A 21,837-nucleotide genomic window follows, 5' to 3' on the forward strand; every position below is an offset into this window, starting at 1 on the left:
ACCTTTGAGTCAACACACATTATTGGAATTACAAGTAGAAGCTGTTGTGTGTTGAATATGCAGTGGGGTCAAAGTTGTTTTTCAAAGATTTGGCTTTCATACACCGACACACGCATGCAAATTGAACAAGATATGATTGAGGAGTAGACGTTAAGCTTTGATGTAAGAGGCCTCAGAGGTCCCCACTCACCGTAGGGTTCCAACTCTAAGCCTTGACTTTTTCCCCTCAGCTTTTACACCTGCATCTTAGCAGCAGTTTGGCTTAGATACTTATTTTCCCAATTTTCCCAATTAAAGATGAAAGGCTATATTTCAGAATGTTATTGATGATAATCTCATTCCAACTCCAATCTGGTTGTAAAGAGGTGTTTTTGAATGCTAAGAAGTGTTTTTTTTCATCTTGGAATGAAATAAACAGCAAAACTGTTTGCAGAGATTTGAAGATCAATTTTCTATGTAACTTATAATGCTCATTAGGATCATGGGTGAGTGGGACCCTACCCCAAGTGACTTTAAGCAAGAGGTAGGGAACACCCCAATCAATTGTGGTGGGGCGGGACAGTACCTCCATACCTCTGTGACTGCCCAAATCAAATTGGAGCATTATGATAATGTAACATGCAAAAGCAAAATTTTTCATGGAGCTTTTGTGCTGGATCTTATCAGGTTTTGCCAGTGTGCCTTATGAGGTGAGTTTTGAGATTAAAATTGTTTACATTTTGGTCGCACTAACATTTTTACAATGGAAACATCCATCAGATAGTGTGTTCTCTGCAGAAGTGATTGAATGTGATTTGATTTCTTTTATGACTATATATGGCCAAAAGATGGTTAGATTTAAACTGGAGCTTACAAAACAAATCCACATTCCCCCCACTGTGCTATGTGCAAAAATGTAGCTGCTATGTCTGTGCATGTCAGAGTTTGTCTTTCTGAATCATCACAATAGGGACTATTGTTTGAACACCCCTACGTGTGCGATGATCGGCGGAGTCATTTTTTTTCTTCTTTTTTTTTTTTGCAGAAGAAATCTGTTAAGTGTCCCTGCAGTCTTTACTCCCTCACCTTCGCTGTTCACATTTAAAAAAAAAGCAAGGCCGGTTATGAGGAGAACTAATGAGCCCCCCCCCCCCCCCCCCTTCCCCATGTCCTGTTGATCTATATGAAACAGTACATTGGCATAACGTCACAGTGGTGAAGGGACTGTTTTGTATTGTTTCTGGCCTGTATAGGAGCCAGATGTGAATATTCACTGACACAACAAAGTGATCCACTATAGAACATTTTGATCCTTTGGGGGAAGTAGGCTTTCTTTTCATCCCATGTCTGTTTTCTTCCATGTTTTTCACATGGATACTCATACTGTACAATGTCATCTGGTAAAGGATATGTTGCTTCATCCTGTAAAGCACATTTTACCATTTTATATTATGGATAAAATGCATCTGGTTTTATTACGTCTTGTGAAGTTGCAGACAGTATAGTTTCATTATCTTGTAAAGGGTATACATTTAGTACTTAGTATATTATCATTTAACTGTTTCTCGTCATAGATGTGAGAAGTGTTGTCAGTTAATTGTATCTGCTGAGTAGTCCGTTTATTTCCTTTTAAGCTATGCTTAATTGTTCAAATGTCTTGTTCTGTTTGATGATGCGATGCTAAAGGCTGAACAAACAGCGTTTTTGAGGTCTCCTGAAAAGTGATGAGGATTTGGCCTTACTCCAGCGATATGCATTTTACTGTACGGTATTTTCTTTAATGAAAGATATGTTCATGGTTGTCTTTCACATTCTGTCAACAAGAACATACTGTACGTATTTCATCTGAACTATATTTCTTCTGTGGACTACGTTTTTATGTAACGGAGTAATATTCAACCAGTGTGTCATGCGGGCAATCATTGTGCAATGAGAGTTTAACATGAGTGCTGTGCATGGAAAATGATCAAATTTCACTTATTTGGTCACAAATTTCAGATTTATTGATAATGTGTCTTCTATGTCAGGCCAGGCAGTTATATGGTCTTCCACTAAATGTGTGTACCCATTATTCAAGTGAATGCACTTTTTTTTGTTGTTTGGCTCGTGCTGTATTATTTTTCAAATGTAAAATATGTGCCCTGGCTCAATAATAGTTAGAAAACATTGTTGGAAAGGAGATGCATATCATACTTATCGTACAAGAAATCTTCCCATTTATAAAAATGTGATCACAACATTGTTTACACAGAGTCAAAGAACACCAAGACAGCGATACACCCGAGGGCAAACAAGTGTCGACTGGAGCCCATCTGACACATTGTGAAAAACACATTTATCATCCATCCACAATCCTTCCTGCGTTAATCAACTGATTACCCCATTGCAGGAGAATTTGGAGCTCATTGCGTTAATTGCCGGTTTAGGTTTCTGTTGGCTCAGGTGCTGCATACCCCGCGTGCTTACCTTCGCAACTGTTGTAGTTTGTGTGCGTCAAAGGAAACAAGCTGCTCTTTAACACATCAACAATAAAGCTGTGAAAAATATGAGACATTTTCCAACAAAACAAGCCCCAACACTCTGCATCCTCCTCAGGGTTTGGAAGGATTAAAAACAATGCCAAATTATCTATTGCCAACACAGAGGCTATCATTTACGCTGAATGAGAGTTTATGTAGGTACGTCATATAAAGGATCATTTTCAGACCTGTATAATCTTATCTTTGTAGTTTGATTGTAATTTACGTGTAAAAATAACCCAAAAACTCAATGACACTACTTTGGAAGGAAAATGTGGTTTAATACAAAATAGAATGACATTTTCAATCCATACCTTGATCTAGAACATAAAAAAAAAAATACCCTTCTTAAACTTGAGCTGACAATGTTTTACACAGATTGGCTGATATTAAAAGTTGTTACAAAGAATAAAAAAACAAAACACATTTTACACTTACAAAATGAAGCAGCTTGGCAATATTTGGCTGTCTTGCAGCTGAACGTGGGTGGTACCCTCCAAGTCTGGACCCTTTTTCACGTCTCACGCAACACATACTCGTATTAAGTCTACACAGCTGTCTGCACTCCTCGCATGTTAGCCATGTCCCAAGTGAGGTACCTCAATATGATACATGTTCACGTCTTGTAGTCACATTAATTCTGATGGCCAAATACCTTTGCCACTTATCTCTGGCTCGTATTTTCACTTTCCCTTACAGGATGAGAGACCATATTAGATAAGTCAGCATTTAATACATTTGTGACACTGTCATCAATCTATACTAAACATTATTAAATTACGACCTTATTTACAAATTTCCGTGTACACAATCACCTTCTATTGATCAAATGATACTCAGTGTGCTGACTAAGCTTCTGTGGTCTGTGTGGATTTGTGAGGTTTTGACACAGTGAAGTGAAGAGGTCAAGAGTCCCCTTAGTCATCCGGCTCAAAGTCATCTTCAATTAGGAGGTCAGAACAGGAGGATTATTTCCGTCGTGAGAACTTCAAACCCAGAGCGTCTCCCACCTCGTCCATGTGGTGCAGCACCTGAGGGACAAAGCAAAGGCTTCATAGCTGTGACTTGTGATTAAACGAGACTGTTCCGACGTACGTACCTCATCCAGCATGTCTCTGGTATGTGCTGCAGACATACAGAAGCGAGCGCGGGCTTCGGTTAGCGGCGTAGCGGGGAAGCCAACCACGACCACGGCAATTTTCCTCGCAAGCATTTCTCGAGCAAAAGCTCTGGTTAGTGATAGAGAAATAAAAAGATCAATTGATTACGTGCCAGTCAAGGAAAATTCACAATTTTGACTCGGTTTCGAATCTGCTGCGTGCTATCAAGTGCCTTCCGAGTTACATTTTAATTTGGGTCTTGGTCTCTCAAAAGAAACCCGTCCTGTCTTGTCGTGTGTCAACGCAGTAACTCCATCTCAAGGATTGTAATGTTCACGCATTTCAACGTGCACTGGAAGACATATTATACCTGAGTGGGCTCTGCATAATAGCTACCTGATGTTTTCTCTTCAGTACTCACAGATACGAGTCAACTCAAACAGTCCACTCGAGTGATTCATGGAAACTTTTAAATGTGGGCCGTGGCAGCCGTTCAAATCGTTTCAACATGAAACGAGCTGATGTGGCTGAAAATTACTTGTGACAACAAACAACACTGCGTTTAATGCTTCAAAATGGGACCGCGCACAGTTCATCTGACAAGAAGCGTAGCGCGGACAGACCGGAGGCCTACGTATACAACTGGAGCATCCTTACACCACTTTGCCTGGCATGTAGAGCAGGACGGGAACCACAGGGGAGTCATCGTTGCCGTAGATGATGAAGCCCAATTTCTTCACCTTGGCTCGGAAGTATCTGGTGTTCTGAGCCAATTGCCGGATGCGTCTGATACCTGCGTATGAACCATGGAAGAATCAGCTCACCCTACTTAGAATGTGCATTACAGAAAATGAGTGTATGGAAGGAGTCTGATGGTTCACGTTTAGGATTATTCAGCCTTGGCGAAGGTCTGAACTTTGGTTATTTCAGTTTGAATACGTGTTCCTCATGCCTTCCACTAGCACGGAAATAGTCATCTGTCAGAAGTAACTAATGAGTTCCTATCTTACGATGTGAGGCCTGCACCTCCATCTGGGCCCGTGCAGCCTCCTCCTATGAAGTTGCTGATTACAACTCAGCTGCAGCAGCAGATGGTTCAGTTTTGGCCACGGACGGGCATGCTGTGCCTGCACGCACGTTGCCAGATTGAGTCCTTGCAGATTGCGACGCATTTTATACAAAATGCACAAACGCACACGTTTGATGCCAAAGTGTAGTTCAGGTATCACGGGCAAATCAAACATGCCCGCGGTGCCGCTCCCTCCCTTCCACCACCCGTGTTCCGTAACAAGCTAGCTTGCGACGTGGCTGGCCCAGCTGTGTCTTTGAGCATGGTTTTGTTTACCTCTGATTACCTGGGAGCGATTGGAAGGGATGGAAGAAAGCATTTGGAACTTTCCTTATCTTAAATGGGGGAAAACACAAAACATGCCGGCATCAGCCCAGAAGCACAGGCCGCATTTTGTAGATTGTTCCTCTTTTGCGCAAGGGAGAAAGAAGGGTGGAAAATGGAGGGCAAGGGGGTCAAACACCCGATGCCAGACACAGTTATTGTCAGGAGCGGGGTCAGACTGCATGGACATTCTCTTTGTCTGAGTTTCTCAGTGTTTGAGCTCTTGCGACCAGTTTGCTTTCAAGTGTGAAATTCTACGTTCAAGAGAAAAAAAGGAGGGCAACAGAGGGAGAGAGAAAAGAACGATGAAACTAATCTGGTGTACGTGCAAAGACAAATGAAGACTTTATTAGTGGCGTCATTGTTTGTGAACGAGTGTTTGCTTGAAGACAAGTTTCTGCGATTATTTCTTTTGGCTACGTTAGATGCAAGGCCTGTTTGGTTGACAGCCAGACATCTTCAACATGATTGCATATTCCAGAGTCCATTTCATCATATTGATTAAAGCGCTGCAGAACTTTAGATACACTTTCAATGACCTGAAGGATACTGGTGACCTTTTCACTTGGCGTTGATATTCAGGGGTGCAAATTGGACTGTGCTAGGCTAGTTCTTCTACTGGTCTTGACAACACAGTGTGGAAGGGGCTCTGTTTTTTTGGTGGTACTGCAACTAATGACTACTTCCCTGCCCTCTTGTCTGATGCCATTAAAGCAGAAACTATTCAGAGGTCTACGGTTCCTTAAAACACATATGAAAATGATTTCCTCTATGTGAGGGTCACGTGTGCTGGGGTACTGCACGCCCTCCACCCTTCCCTCCTTTCTACCACTGCAGACCCCTGTAATTGCTCCCATATTTTCGGATCGAGCAGCTGTTTGTCTTCCCCTGCGGGTCTGGACTTACTCCTAATGCTAACATTGGTACAATCCTCCGGATTTAGATTGCTTTTGTTTCCATAAAAATTATGTGCAGGTGTAAAGATTTACATAGAGATGGGCGGATAGTATTTGTCAAATCCAAGCGATCGAGTAGTGGGTCGGTACTTACCCTCTGTGCTGCCATCTTGTCCGGTGATGCACTTTATGGCCCGTATGACCTGCTCAGCGATAGGAGGAGACATGCCTGAGGTGTACATGGCACTGTGGGACCGGCTACGAAGGTAGTCAACCAGCTCCTGCAATAAAAGTCCGGCGACATGTCCATCACTGAAAGAAATAATGTGCAGTCTAGGGTCTGAAACTTGACGCAGATCGTAAAATTCTACAAGTAATTAACACCCACCTAAAATCTATAGGTGCCTCAACATGGCTGCAAAGCACTACTTTAGTCTAAAATAAGTTCCTTAACTCACTTTAACAAGTTCCTTGACAGCAGTTATAATCCACTTATAAAAGGTTTATTTTTGCTTATAGGTGCCACAAGATGGAGACAAAACACTTTTATCTAATGGAAGCTACTCAACTCACTTTTAAGTTCCTTAGTATCAAGATGCCAAAAAATGGCCTAAAATACATCTATACACTGTTGTTTAAATTCATGATGGTGGCAAAGCACTACTTTTGTCAAAATGAATCTCATCATCTCATTTCAGTTCCTTGCCACAAGATGTGTGCCACGAATAGATCATCACAAAAACAACTTGGTAAGTTACTAACAACGAATATTAGAAGATATGGGGTTCACTATATTTAAAATATGCATCACAAGAACAACTTAGTAAGTTACTAACAACGAATATTACACAATATGGGGCTCACTATATTTAAAATATGCACTATACCCTACATTTGTCTGGCTAAGATAATAGAAGAAATGCACTTCTGAGCAAAATCCACTAGAGGAAGCCCAAGTTCACTCTACACCTGAAAATCAATCTGCAGAGTGGCTCTCTGTCACCCTAATGACCTACATCAGTGAGCTCTGGAACACCTTCCACTCTATACTCTCCGAGAGCCAGAGCGGAACACCGAAATGGAATGGGCCCCATCATACTCATTATTCTCACAAGTCAGCGGGAAATGACTTGTGCCGCTGGTTTGAAAGATGTGAGAAGCAGGATTGCTGCAAATCTATCCGATGGTGTGTCCTCAGAGAGTGGAAAGCGCTCCCAGGTTGGAGCAGACTAAAAGCTATGGTGGAATGTGCAGCGGCCAACGGGTGCCGGGTGATGACACATTTCTGGTGATGATGCCTGGCCACCGCTCCTACTCTCGCCATCTGTCCTCGCTGGGCGGCGGCTGCGGCTTCTTTGCGCACATGTGAGGGGAAGGGATTTGAGGGGAAATGCTCAAACGCAGGATACAAATCCCTGACCGACGTTACATCTGTTTTTGTTTTAAGACTGGGATTTTTACCACAGGATTTTGGTGTGACCAAGATCACCAATAAGGCCAACATGTCAGAGAGAGAACATCCATCCCACGTCTGGGGTGTGGAGTGACAGCTTAAGAGAGTCTCCTTCAGCCGCAGACACAAACACAATTACTAATGTTGCAGTGTGCATCCACAAAAAGAGGAGCGGTGCAAAAACAAAATAACTTAAAAGCAGCCTAGCCATTGGCATTTCCACATTTTCTACCCTCATCAAATGCTACAATACGCCTCTTTCCCGGAAGCCATATGATGTTTTTTTTTGGTCAACCCAGAAACTCACCAACAAACAAATACCTACATATCGAGAAGTTCTATCTAACTTGATTCATCCTGGACTTTACTGCAGCCAGCTGCCAAGCCAAGCACAGTGTTGGTACTTCAAACATGATCATGCCTGTTAAAAGTGCGTTGTTAAATCTGGAGCACGGTTCCGAGGCCGCCACAAGAAGGGGCTGGCCATCTGCCAGCTGTACCTTCTTATTATGGCTGAGCCAACATAAGGAAAGGACAGGAAGGGTTCCGTTTCCAATGCCTAATTCAAACAACATGTTGACTTCCTCTCCGGCATTCTAATCAAGTGCCACAAAACCTGTGTGGTTATGTACTTAAGTGTACTTCTTAATGGAGTAAATCGAAATTACAAAAACCTGAGCAACATTTGTTGAACGTATGTGAGCCTTGAGTGAGTTGTGCCAAGTTGTGTATAGTTAATCAAAAACAGACTGTCAAAAGAACTCAATATTTAGAAATCACAAACTCAGAAATCAATATTTAATACAAATTGTGAATGTCAATATCGAAATTCTGCCTCCTGATAGGGAATTTCAACAAAGATCAAACTTTTATTTTGTCGTCTGCTGATTTTGTCCGTATTGTCATTTCCTTCATGTGCTGGCCCTATCAGCTCCTTCCTTGAACTCACCTGAATCTTATTCAGTCATTTTTGTGCATGTGCTTTCAGTTCCCCTGTGTCTGTTTGAGTACTCGACAGTTTTCAGATTTTTTATTTAATCACCTTCTCAGGGCTCCCATTATGGTTGTTAGATGTTCTTTTAGTTTGGCCTCTAGTGCAAAATAATATGGCTCAATCTTGGCTATATTCTACAAATGGATTAATCTAAAGTGACCATTCCCATTTCCACACCTCCATGATGATAGATTGAAGGTAGGTCTCAAGGTAAATTTAAAGTTTTCTACTAGTATGATGGTTGTTGTGTCATAGAGCTATCCATTATCATTGTAATAATATACATTATTTTCCACGTTTTATTACAAATATTATCACCCATGTTTCTTTTCCAAATTGATTACATGAATTATAAACCTTAATATTACACTCTGCTGTATATTTTGGTTGTACAGCTGAGACAGTTTCTTGCTTGAAACTAGTCAGGAAGCAGACAAACATCCCTCAAACAACTAATTCCAATTCAAGTCGAACCTTTAGAATTTTGTTCCTTAAGTGGGGCTTGTAAGACTTGTATGTATGATGTTACAGTATGTAACGAACAATCTCAAGAAAAAGTGAGTCACAGCCACCTTGAAGACTTAACTTATTCAAGCTGCTTATAGCCAATGTCATTTCTTTTCAACGACCGCCATAAACATGACTATTGAAAAGGATGTTGAGAACTAGAGTTATTCATGTATGGCAGTCTATTTTTTGATATTGTTAATATTGAACGTGTCTGTTTTCTTCCTGCAACTTGCAAAGAAACCATAAACGTGAATGAATGTGCAGAAAATGTACACTCACCTTTTTTCCTGCAATATAGCCTCCAGCAGCCCCAAAGCTCTTGGTGAAGGTGCCCATCATCACGTCCACATCTGCTGGGTTCACCCCAAACAGTTCCGTCACGCCCCTTCCTCCTGGCCCCACTGCACCGATGCTGTGGGCTTCATCCAGGTACAGACATGCCTTATATTTCTTCTTCAGTGCAATCAGTTCAGGCAGTCGTACCACTGAGCCCTCCATGCTAATGTCAAAGGATGGGGGGATAATGGCGAAAAAAGGTTTAATGCAATGATAGTTTATACCTACTTTTGTAACATCCAATGCTGCAACATCAAGTGAACACGCACGAAACCGACACCTGAATAAATTACAAAACCTGTTTATGTGCGTGCGGGCAGTAAGTATTACAATTCAAAGGGGTTAAGCAGCTCATGCAAAAGGCAAAGGAAAAAAGAGCCATGAATCAAAGGAGCTCAGAGTTTGGCCTAATCAACCTTTGCAGCTCTATTTAGCCTTGATTTGGAGCTAATGAGCAGATGGAGTGCCTGAGACACACTGTTCTTTTCAACTCGCTACTGAAATTGACACACAGTTAAGACCACCTGGAACCCTTTACTTAGTAAGCTATACCAATTGCTGTCTGAGAGACAATTGTACAGTGTGAAGCTGCATGGCGTAATAGGAACTGACCTATAGATGCCTTCCACCATAATCAGGATTTTCCTCCAGGGCCTGTGGGTTCGAGGTTGCCCTGAGCAGATTGAGTCTCTTAACTGCTTCTCTAAATGGACCATGTCTTCCACATAAAACGCACAGAACAGATTTTACAATACAGAAAGTTAACTGATTCTGACCAACATTGTTCATACCCTCATCAGATTATACATGAGTAATCAATTTTTAGAACTTGAACATTACATGGATTGAATAATACATTACATAAGAAAATATCTATATGGGTTTGATATTGTAAAAATCAAACCCATCCTATCATGATGGTGACCCTTGGAATGTTACTTATTTTAAAAACCCAGCAGATGGCAGTATTTAACAACTGTATTGACTTTAATGCCGGCTCATCACACCTAACAATCCATCACAGACCATTAGCAGCACTACTTTCGAGGAAATGGATGCTTTTCAGATATTTTTGCTTCCTGGAAGAAAAGATTAATACTATTAATTTGATCAATGTCACCACACTTGGGTATCAGTTCGACTTGTCATGGAAAAGAAAAAAAAAAAGTAAATTAGTATTGATTTGAGATAAACCACAGCCTCATGTGTCACACTGAACAGACATTCATTCTTCCAGGCATGTGCATTCATTGTCCCATCGTTTCTCTTGGACTCGCTGTGCTGAAATGCTACTGAACTTTAGACATATGATGACACTGCACAGACTAGTTTGTCAACTTTTTGTATAGGGCGCTTGTGCTTACAATACAACCCAAGTATTATTGCTGAATGTGAATGATTAATCTCGGGTGTGGCACAGTGGGCTGTTGTTAGCCCTCTTTGTAAATATGGGCCTTGCTTTAGTGCTCCAACAGTTGAGTCCAGGAGGTTCAAAGGCAGCGAGAGGTCATTTGTTCAGGTGCCTCCGGGCTCTTTTTGCCTTGTGAGAGCTGCTTGGAAATACCTATAACTGACTTGGCTTGTACCTGTCAGTATCCATTTAGTACTAGTGGACCGTCTCGTTTGTCCTGCCTACTGAAAGCGCGGCCGGTGTTCCTTATCTGAGCACGGCGAATGATGTATCTTTCATGTTTAATACATCTTTATTGAAAAAAAAGAAAAGAAAAGAAAAAAAAAAAACTCCACGTGCTTTGACAATCTAATAGCAGGGTGAATTGCAGCAAGATTGACGTTTTCATTTAAATAGGCATTCAGCTTTTCTGCTGATGGGTAAACACGTGGCTGTAAATTGCTGATCCAAACATGGAATGTTAAGTAGGTCTTTCCTGAGGCAAATACTTATAGTTTGGAATTGATAGATGTTAATAAATAGAGTAGATATTGTATACGTACAGGCACCTTTCTCGGATCAAGGAAACTCATTTTTTAAGCACTTTTTTTTACTATCAATTTATCATTCAAGTCTTTCCTGCAGTTGAGAGCACTGATAAATGACATGCTATTACAAACCTTGCATAATCAAAATGAATTGACTTTGTTACAAAAGGTTTTGTTGTTAAACGTAATGCTTGAAAATGGAATCCAATCAAACTATGTTCATGGCAATCATTCACGCATGCATTTTCTCAAACAACCATGGGAGCTGTTACTCACTATTGTGTTTGAACACCTTGATGGTTGCTCCTGACAATCGAGCCCCTAAGATGAGAGAAGTGTGGTTGAGCTCATCACTCAGGATCAAACAGCCCTTGGAAAAAGAACAGTTTGAAACTCAATTATTTATGACGAAGAAGAGTAAATCACAAAATCCAAATTGCGCAGTCAGCTCTTTCTATGAACTCAGGGGTTATCAATTTTTTTTCCAAATCAAACTGAATTATACATTTGGCACCCCGTTGATAAAACAGGTTCTGTTAAATGAACCGTAGAAAACGGCACCTTGAGAAAAGGCATGTTTATCATTCAGTAAAGACACGACGGACAATCTGTGATAGTGTGCAAATTGACAGAACATACCGTGAAGCCTTCTCTGTTATTTTCTCATACACAACACTGACACACTAATAAGCATTTGACATCATACTGTATATTCAAATTGCATTCCTATTGAGGGTGTACTGACACCATCTCACTGACAGAAACCCTCCCTTGGGCCTCAGATCCAACTGGCCCGGTCCCTGGACCAACAGCTGCTGTCACTCTAACGCAAGGCCTGCCCTGTCTTGGCATCACATCGTAGGTCAGAGTTGGCAACGTGGTTGACCCTCCCTGCCCCCGCAGGGTTACAGTAGGGGGTTGCAACCTCTTGAGCTGCATAAATGCTGCCACACTTTCATCAGTTCAACAGTCCCCTTCGTCCTGTCCAGTCCAATCAGATATCCGTGGCGCGCGTTGCCCCTGGTAACCCGTGACTGTCTGTGTATGAGCTTGACTGGTGCGCCGACAGGCAAGTTGCATGGCTAATAATACCCTTGAGAGGTGCTCTTAACAAAAACGTGCCCCTCCTTGTCAGTGTATCTCAAGACAACTATGTATACCCCGAGCCTCAACCTGCCGGCGACTGTTCTGTTTAATTATGACAATTTTAATTAATGGGGTGAGTCGGGATTTGTTCCGAGCTGAGTTAAGTTGGCTGTTATTTATTAATTTAGGCCATATGCAAGAGCGCACCGGCTAAGAACACAAATCGCTTTATTTGTTGCAGTATTCAGTATCTCTCTTGGATTTTCTTTTATCGTGTGGCATTTATACCTTGCCAACAAGTGCAGGAATGTTCATGGAGTTTGTGGCAAAGCCCATCCCAAACACCATGGAGGACTCCACTCCAAGGAAACGGGCCACTTGATTTTCAAGTTCTATGTGAATATCCAGGGTACCTAAAGGACAGAAATTGTACGGATTAATCAAACATAACATCATTCTTACTGCAATCAACTCATCTTTTTATTTTCTATACTGCTCATCCTGTTCAGCCTTAGCAATTGATAACCTGGAGAGCGATTCTGATAAGCAAGTGGGAAAAGATCTCATAAGGATGGACCTTTTGCAAACATCAATTTTATTAAAAAAAAAAAAAAAAAAAAAAAAAAAAAGATGGATAAGAGTTGGTTTAATTAAAGCTGAACTTAAACTGCACTTTACGAGCGTTGCAAAAACTTTTCTTCACATAAGCAATATTACAAAATGGTGTAGCAGCACATTTTTAAAGCCAATATAAAGTATGGACTTAAAAAACCTAACATGACAACGCAGCTGTGTCCTTACGGTGATTTTCATTACGTTCAAATCCATAGAGCATTGTGCCCAGTCACATTGATTTATGAGTTTCATCAACAGGGCTGAAAGCCCGAGTGCACCATTTTTCATCAATGCCGCACGTTGTCTTCACAATCTTGATAATGCTCTTCATGATCAAAACTGAGCCTTAATATCTCGGTAAAAGCAGAGTGGCTGAAGCCGCCGAATTAGATCTCATTAGATGTGTTTGTGTAGTAAATAGAGACTATTTTATGCGGTTACAACAGGTCACATCCAGAACAGTGAAGTGAAGAAAAATATCAGTCTTTGCTGGTTGTTTACTTCCTTCTTTCATTCAAGCATGTGAATGAGGTTGTCACGGGCGGATGAGGAGTCCCAAAGAATAGTTAATGATTTGCGTCTAAAATCCTGATTCACAGTAGGCCATAAAAGAACTGCCGTTATTATAGTAGCATGTTTTGGTCACATTGATAAAATGTGCTCTTTGGCTATACTGACAGACTTCTTTATAGTCAGCCTTTCATCTATCAATACCTAAGTGATGATTGTGGGATAAGTCAAACCATGAGTTATTCATCAACTCCATAAATGTTTAACATGTTTGTCTTTTTCAAACATTAGGCTTGCTAAGTTGCAAAATACGGACTGTATGTCTGAAAATTCCAGGACTACACTTGGGGTCCTAACTATGAAGTTATTTCCTTAGATGCAACCCCCTAACGCACTTTCCGAGCCTTCTCTGACACACCTTCTGCTGTCACAGCTAACTTGATGTTGCTCAGGTCTTCAAAATGGGTCATGTGATGACCCCTGTTACTTAGGGAAGAGAGGGTGGGGGGGATCACCAGGAGCCAGTGTTTTGCAATGCTAGTCGTAAACCTTGTTTGTTATGTATTCATCTTTATATGCTTCCTGTCGTGTAGCTTCAAATTAAAAAGCATATAAGGAAGTCAAAAGATGGTTGTTACTTAACAGCCAGTGTTTGCCAGAAATTCCTGTAGTCTCAGGTGTCGCTAGGAGCCTCTTGGCAGCTTCCCTGACCGGTTTTCTTATCTTTTCATCAAGTTAGGAGGGACCTTGTCACTTTAGTATCATTCTGTATTTTCCTTACTTGATGATGACTAGTTTGATTTTGTGATCCTGTCCAGCACATTTTGGGACAACAATAGTCACAATTTAAAACAAAAATAAGACGCAGGAACAATCGTTTGAGACATACCTTGCCCTTACCTTGTGACTATCTACCACATACTTTAAGTTATGACAGGATTCCCAAAAATGTTGGCGAGATTCCGTTGAAAGATATGACATGCCTAGAAACTGTCATCCTACTGATACACGACAGTATTTAGAAATGGATGCTTACTAAGGTCTCATGTAAGAAATATTTGTTATTTCTTTCACTTTCAGTCTTGAGAGCATAAATAATTGAAAGTTATGGAAAACATATTTGAGGATTTTAAAACAGATCATAAATCATAACCACTATGATTCCTTGTTGTTGTTGTTATCGTTCGCCTAGTAGCATTTGATTGTCTCGACCTTCTATTGAGCCAAGGCATATTTCACACGGGAAAAAAAAATCATGGCAAAACAGGAACAATTTTCAACGAGCATCATTGGTATTTTTTGCTTATATTGTCACAGTAAGTTAAAAAGGCCAATTAGACTCTTAGGCAAATGTTTTGTTATTCATAGAACATCCAGCGATTTCATTTCACCATCATAAAGTAAACGGCTAACAGAAGGTGAGTGACATTGAAGTTTTCTCAAACTTTTCAGAAATGCAACCTGTTTGGCGAGTTAGTTCCATGTTTACATTTCAGCTGCAGGCTGAAATGATGGTCATTCAGGCACCGATTTCATCACAGTAACACTCAAATCCAAAAAGACTATAACCCAGAACTCAAAGCCACTGTCACGTCATCAGAAACAAGATTTTCAGAAAATCCCATGCTCTTCAGAATTCATCTGAAGCCCAATATGCCTCCCTTTGATCCAACACTTCTCACATGTGCTCTTTTTGCATCCCGCCTCATGTCCATCGTGTTTCATAACATTATAAGATGTAATTTCCCCATCGTATTGGACGAACTTATAATGATCTCAGCTTGTGCCCGAGCGGTACATAATTTAACAAAGGGTGAATAATTCATACAACATTGCAGCTACTGAAAGATAATTAAACTTGCAGACAGTATAAATCACCAGAAAGATAATAAATGATGGCATATGTGATGAGGGAAATGGAGTTTCATATCTCGTTTGCGACTGGGCATATTCGTGCTCTGTCAGTGATGTAAAGCAGATGCACACTGATGTCTTCTGAAACTATGTGAGACACCGCCATCTGGATTAATGGCCTTGCTCAAACTAGCTCAAGAAGACAAGAGGTGCGCTCACTTTCATAATTTTTCATTCATCTCACCCCCCAAAGTGACGCTGGCCACATGCATACCTATTTCCTGCCGTGTGCTACAAACGCCGAGCCCGTACTGGCGTGCTTTCTCTGCCACCGTTTCAAGGTAATCGGGATTGTTCTCTGCAAAGCCGAGGTAGTTGTAGGAGCCCATGTTGATGACGTTGTATATTGTCCGGCCGGTTAATCTGCAAGCAATTAAGCATTAGGGGATCCATTAGTATTTTTGTTTTTTCCCCAACACGTACAACCCTTCCATTACACTGCATTAAAAGCACATAAATGTCCAATTACAAAGAAGTTTACAATATAAACTCATTACTTCTGATCTGATTTATTCATGAGATGCGCAATAACAAATGTTCATTAAAGAAGGAACACAATTTCCAACTCAATTTAGTATTAAAACTGGAGATTGAGACTTTAACTTCAAACACAAATGTGAATAAATGTCAACGTGAGTCACGAGTTCAAGGACACAAAGTTAATTCAGGTTAATTGGACAATCTACCTTTGTATTCAACTTTATTTATAATCATAATAGTTTAGTCCAACAAAAATGATAATTTCTTTACATATTCATATTTTAATTAAGGCTCCCTGCCCCATTTCAGAATCAGCCTTTGAACTTCTCATTGAAACCTGTTAATCCACGATTACCCCTAATTCTGTGACTGATAATATCATATCCTCTCCTCATGCTACTGCTCATTTTAAAATTTTCTTGAGCCGTTAGAATGAGCAGAACCATCTCAAGTGTGAGGTACCGTATGGAACTATTCATACAACACGTTCACAACAAATCATATAATAATGCATTCATAAATAAAAGTACAATATGTAATGAAATAAACTAGTTGCGAACTGAAGCAGATAGGAACATAATTACAATGCTGTGTTTCATTCACAAAAAGTATCACCAAGTTAGTAAAATTGAGGAAGGGCATACCATTTTTGCTCTGGGAAACCTCAAGTATTGTGACAGAAACTGCAACTGCACTCACAAAAATATATACGCTCGCTTCCCACAAAGGTGGAACCATAAATTTGTCCAAAATATCTTTCGCTTAAGATGTGCATCTTTAGTGCATAGTGTAAAGTGCCTTTGTAGTTGGTAAATCACATTCACTTCTTTTTTTATTGCTCTATGTCCTTGCTGAGGTCTGTGGGAAAACCTTCAAATGGCTTTTACTGAAATTAAGGCTGAAAGATTGGGCAAGTTTGTCAAAAGCTGTCAGTACCGAAATGTCCAGTTGTAGTCGTCAGAAACTCTCTCCATCAGGTCAAAGACGGGTCCTGGCAGGCTGCATAGCGGCCGGTTCCAATTGTCTCGTACTCTCATATACAGGTTTCGAGTATAGAAGTTTTCAAAGTCTTGATAAAGTGGTACAAAATCCTGCAAGTAGAGAGCGTCATATTCATATTATAGGTTATATATTTCAGTTATTGGAAAATTGTGTCATACTTTGAGCTTTTGCCAACTTTTTTTTTTGCCAGACCTACACTGGATTTCAGTTATGTTCAAAATGTTGTCCTGAGTATTTTCACTTCTCTGTCTTGCCCAAGTTCATGCTTTAGGAAGTGTGTTTCTACTCCTTCACTTTCATACACCAGTCGATGTATGTTCACATCGAGATAACTTATATGGAATTTTAAGCTTCAATTCTCATGTCAAGTCTCAGTGTGGATGGCATTTTAATGTCTTGTCTAACATGTTAAAGCAAAGAAGCAGTGATATCTCTGCTCCTCTGAGATTTAATTAGGTCTCCCAACAGATTTTTCCAGTGGTGTGCTGTACGTCTCACCCCTAGCAACATTCGTGTCAAGATGTACTGTACATACACGAAGGAGAAAGCGTTAAAGAGTAAACATTTAAGCTAATTGGGGCAACACACAATGTGTTGAGACTCAAGGCACGCACAGGCTGTAGTAGCATCAACTGTGTGGTCCACATCATGTGTTGAATGCAGGCAATATGATGAAATGACGGCAAGTTACCTTCTGTTCCTCTCGTTCCTGTGCAAGATTGCGCTTCTCTAAGCCCACAGCTCTGAGGAAGTCTCTGAAGTAGCCAAAGAGGGTGACGATGCCAAAGCCCAGGTATGTCATGACAGCGACGTGCATAGGCGCCTTTTCAAAGACTTCCTGTTTGTGTTGGCCATAGGTGACTTCTGGATCCTGAGCATTATTCTATACAAGACACCATAGATGAGTATGTGCATATTGTGATCTAGAAACGAGAGGTAAATACCATAGAACACTGTTCTTTTTTTTTTCGCCGGGTGAGTGCAGGTATAACGGGATTACCATGAGCATGGGCGCATTTTCAGAGGATTCTAGTTCATGGTGCCTGGTGGAAGCAATCAGCAGCGGGCCTTTTTATACAACAAGAAGCCCACATAAGTTAAACAAGGGGCAGTAATGGAATTTGTGAAACGTGATTGTGAGCACAGACTAAGAAGTGCTAAATGCAATGACAAGAAAACATCAATACCATTATCATAATCCATTACGTGAATTTACATTTTATACACTCTGCAAAAATGACTATGTAAATCTAGACATCTTTCAAGGGGAATTTGTTTGGGGAGAAATGGGATGAAAATATTTAGGGCTCATGATTGGCAGGATCTCTAGAAAGTAGTATATTAATTTGGCCGAAGTGATTCCCTCCTCACTTTTTAGGCTGAGACTGTGAAAATCATTAGGTGTAAGAACAGCATTAGATAATGACACTCACATGACACCTTTAAACTGACCCATTTTGGTTGCTGCGACTTTTAGCAATTATTTTAAGCATAATCCCAAAAAAATTGTGCAATAAAAATATATATATTTTGTTAGATGACAAGTGAATATGGAAGCTCAACATTCATGAAGTGCTGATTAATTGATGCATTCAGAATCATAATTGTAACTGTACAGTACATCACACACTTTAGGGTGTGGTTCATAAAAATGGATTTGGTCACTGATTTTCTCACTACCCAACTTGCAAAAAATAAATCGTGTAAAAATGACAGAACCGCCCCCCCCCCCCCCCCCCAAATAAAAACCCAAAGAGAATCCGGCCAATCGGTGCAACCTTGTTGCAGAGGTGCTTCCTCATTTCCACACCTCAGAGGTAAAGAAAACATGCTTTGGTTTGCAGGCAAAGTAACAAGGGCGTTTTTTTTTTACTTTAGGACAATCTAATTTACTTCAGAGCAAATACCTAACACGATCGCGCAAGTTGTTCTTTTTTTTTTTTTCTTAAGAAGTTGCATGAAGAAGTTAGGTGAAAATTATCTAAAATTAACCGTGCGTTCTTAAGCGTCTAAACTTTTAACACAGATTAAAAAAATAGATTTACGTGCAGAGTTCATACCTGTGTCGTGTGTGAAACCTCTTTGCGTTTCAATCCGTTTTGGTCCGAGTGGGTCAACCTCTCCATAAGGGGCCGGTCGCACCATACTCCCCCCTGCACCATCGCGCTCGAGTGTGCCGGCTGTCAACTTTGTGCAGGTATCTAGGTAACTTGACTTCCTCTTTGTGCCGTGTCACGGTCAGCCTCCCATTAGTTTGTTATTGCTGTCAGGAAAAAGCATGCGGTTGTTACAATTTGTAATCTTGTTACGCAGGGACTGCGTGCTGCTTTTTCTATGCAACCAAATTGTTTTGTCTTGCTGAATCAAGTCTGCACATGCACAGTATGAAAATGTACATACTAATCAAGTCTGCACATGCACAGTATGAAAATGTACATACTCACTCCATTCGGAAAGAGCAACCATGATAGACTTTACTTTTTCTGACTTTATTAATAATAAAATTAATAATTTATGATTTCCAGGCAATTGCTGCCGTTTGCCTTATATAACAGGTGTCAAACTCAAGGCCCCGGGGCCAGATACGGCCCGCCACATCATTTTATGTGACCCGTGAAGACAAATTGTGCATCAAATTCGTGTCATTACTAGAAATTGCAAATTGTCTTCACTTTTAATATCTTTTTTTTTAATATTTGACCAGTTTTTACTCGTCTGATTTGAAAAACAAGTTATTTGTCAGTTTGTTTTGTATATTTTACTGTATATAATATGAGGCGCTCATACATTTATTTGGGTTGACAGTCATAATGGCCCCCCGAAAGAAGCTATAACTACAATGCGGCCCTAAAAAAAAAGTTAGTTTGACCCCCCTGCCTTATATAGTGACTTTTTGAGAATACTTGCTGTCAACTGAAATCGACATTTCAATCAATTTCAGTCAATTCAGAGCAACAGGGCTAAATGGCAGCTCCCCTGAGATGGATCAAAACGAGTGGATTTTTCTGTCTAATTCATACTGCACAAACGCATTATTAATCAAAATACCCTTTTTAGACTCGTGGCACCGCATAGAACATATGTTTAAAGTTTTACCGTGGTTCGTTCATTCAAGTTCAATGATATTGATTTGTCAGGCACATAAACAGTAATCTAATAATTTGTAGTCAATGGCACACCTCATTTGTTAATGAATGATCAAAATGACACCAATGCATGCACAGATACACACAATTCACAAGCACTTTTTTTACTGTCAGGTCAAAATAAAAGTTGGCTCTTTACCTTGTTTCCAGGGCTGGACTGGCAACATGGCTTTTGGGGCAGCTGCTTCTTTCAAATGGTCCATTTGGAAGCATACAAAAAGTGATTGTGAGGAATAAGTCTGTGTTTTAGTCGTGTGTGATATGCACAGTCATTTATAATTGAATTCTTTACTTGACACATTTTTATGTATATGTACAGTACGTCCAGCTTGGTTAATCGAACTCAAAGAGATGTTTGGCGAATGTAAGCGCTCTTAAACATAAGAGCTACAATGTCGTGTATTATCACTTTCTTTGTACTGTGCACACTTGACTACATTAAGCTACAACCTTCAGCAAGGGAAATTTTGCTGTCTACTATATTTGAAATGGGGATTGTTTATTATTGGGGCTACAAGACTATCTTTCACAAATCAACATTTGCCACTTTGTGTCTCCTTGGAAATGTTTTCTTCATTCCAATCAAATTGCTTCTGAGACTGCGCTGGCCGATGTTAGGGATGCTCTGTGGCATGACGCATAAAATCTGCTGTCATTCGGATCAGGGCACTAGCTCCCTTGTTAGGGAGGGAGCTCGTGGGAGGTGGGGCGCAGCTTGACACATGAATGAAGACTGTATAGGACCGCTGGTAGTTCAGGGGAATTTGCGATTAAAGAGAAAAAACAGAATAAGAAGATACAGCGCTGTGAAACGTTTCTGCTGGGTGGATTCCAGCTGTTAGAGAGAGAATAAATGAAATGAGAAGAGGCCACCGCAGTCTTGGCACACTACATTTAAGGGATCTAATTCTTCCCATTCTCCTACCTCCACTTGCTGTCTTGAATGTAGACGTTTTGCTTGTGCTTCTACCGGATTGCAAGAAATTTATTCTTTATTTCTCTGCCACTTGCACCGTGTGAAGCTGTGGCACCGACTTTGTTATCCAGATAGTAAAAGAATGGATAGGAAATGTTAATAAGCAAGGATCTTGACAACTATAAAGAGGTGAAGTCATGTATTTCTTTATGAACAAAATGGAATCATAAAGTGTCACAGGCACAACAAGAAATCTCCTTTCATCCCCCCACCCCACCTCACCTTCAATTAATACTTTGTATCATATGGTAGTAATACTATGTACTGTATCTCCGCACCAATGTAAAAACACACCACAAAAGAAAGCATAAATATATGCAATATATCTTTGACCGTGTCAGTGAAAACATATCTAAGTAAAGGAAAAGTATTCCGCCCATAGTCAAGACTTTTAACGGACCAAAAATACTGAAATGAAGTCTTATTGTTGGAAACCTGCCAGTTCTCTTCCTGAACATTGCCGAGGTTTCCTCGAGCAAGGCACAGAACCACAAAGATTGCTTATGGACAGTTTCCTCGTCTGATAAAATTTTTTCTTACTCTAACTTCGATTTTATTTTATTTTTTTCCTCCCCTATTCCGTGCACCCATTTCTGCTTGGTGCGTTACGTTAGCTTATATATTTAAAAAGAGAAACTGAATCTCCCCTCATGCATTAGATACAATAAAATGAATACATTTATAACTTAATATGTTTCTAGTAAGTTAGTTACTGTGTTGTGCTCAACCCCCTAACCACAAGTCAGACTGTATATTCATCTGTAAACTAATGGCTTTCAAGAAGAAGAAAAAAAACAAAAACGATACCCAGCATGGAAAGTACCATTTAAAAAAACATCTCACTTGATTTTCTCAGTGCAGTAGAAGATTGGACTTAATTTCCCCAGCATGAAATCTATCCTGGTTGTTATTGATTGATGTTTTAATTTTCACACAGGATTGATTGTATTATTTCCCAAAGAACCAGTTTGCCTGCCTCCTGTAGTTACC

General features: G+C 40.3%; 1 protein-coding gene across 4 annotated transcripts; it reads right to left on the reverse strand.

Moving 5' to 3' along the window:
* Positions 1-2,768: 2,768 nt before the first annotated feature.
* On the reverse strand, positions 2,769-20,935 carry sptlc3 (serine palmitoyltransferase, long chain base subunit 3). 4 transcript variants are annotated; one of them, XM_085922241.1, is made up of 15 exons: positions 20,797-20,935; positions 20,011-20,706; positions 18,786-18,988; positions 17,726-17,793; positions 17,417-17,608; positions 16,660-16,814; positions 15,458-15,606; positions 12,493-12,617; positions 11,395-11,488; positions 9,793-9,898; positions 9,124-9,343; positions 6,042-6,168; positions 4,256-4,391; positions 3,598-3,727; positions 2,769-3,529 (listed from the first exon to the last, which is right to left on the reverse strand). In XM_085922241.1, exons 3-15 carry the CDS (start codon positions 18,868-18,870, stop codon positions 3,467-3,469), a joined length of 1,650 nt encoding a protein of 549 aa, XP_085778367.1. In that variant the 5' UTR covers positions 18,871-18,988; positions 20,011-20,706; positions 20,797-20,935; the 3' UTR covers positions 2,769-3,466. The 4 variants fall into 4 exon arrangements, 3 of the variants coding, with proteins under 3 accessions (XP_085778367.1, XP_085778368.1, XP_085778369.1); XM_085922242.1 differs by lacking the exon at positions 17,726-17,793; XR_015067417.1 differs by lacking the exon at positions 2,769-3,529 and having other exon boundaries at positions 3,843-4,391.
* Between the last annotated feature and the right edge of the window lie 902 nt (positions 20,936-21,837).

The sequence above is a fragment of the Syngnathus leptorhynchus genome, chromosome 10 (genome assembly GCF_054491065.1).
Source record: "Syngnathus leptorhynchus isolate UIUO chromosome 10, UIUO_Slep, whole genome shotgun sequence".
Lineage (NCBI taxonomy): Eukaryota > Metazoa > Chordata > Actinopteri > Syngnathiformes > Syngnathidae > Syngnathus > Syngnathus leptorhynchus.

What these genes read in the sequence shown, in the direction of transcription:
- sptlc3 (XM_085922241.1), bottom strand. Translation starts at nt 18,870, where the DNA reads ATGGTGCGACCGGCCCCTTATGGAGAGGTTGACCCACTCGGACCAAAA. An exon ending in GACTACAACTGGACATTTCG is followed by an intron (nt 15,607 to 16,659) that starts GTACTGACAGCT and finishes AATTGCTTGCAG; the next exon opens with ATTAACCGGCCGGACAATAT. An exon ending in ATGGTGGAAGGCATCTATAG is followed by an intron (nt 9,344 to 9,792) that starts GTCAGTTCCTAT and finishes CTTTGACATTAG; the next exon opens with CATGGAGGGCTCAGTGGTAC.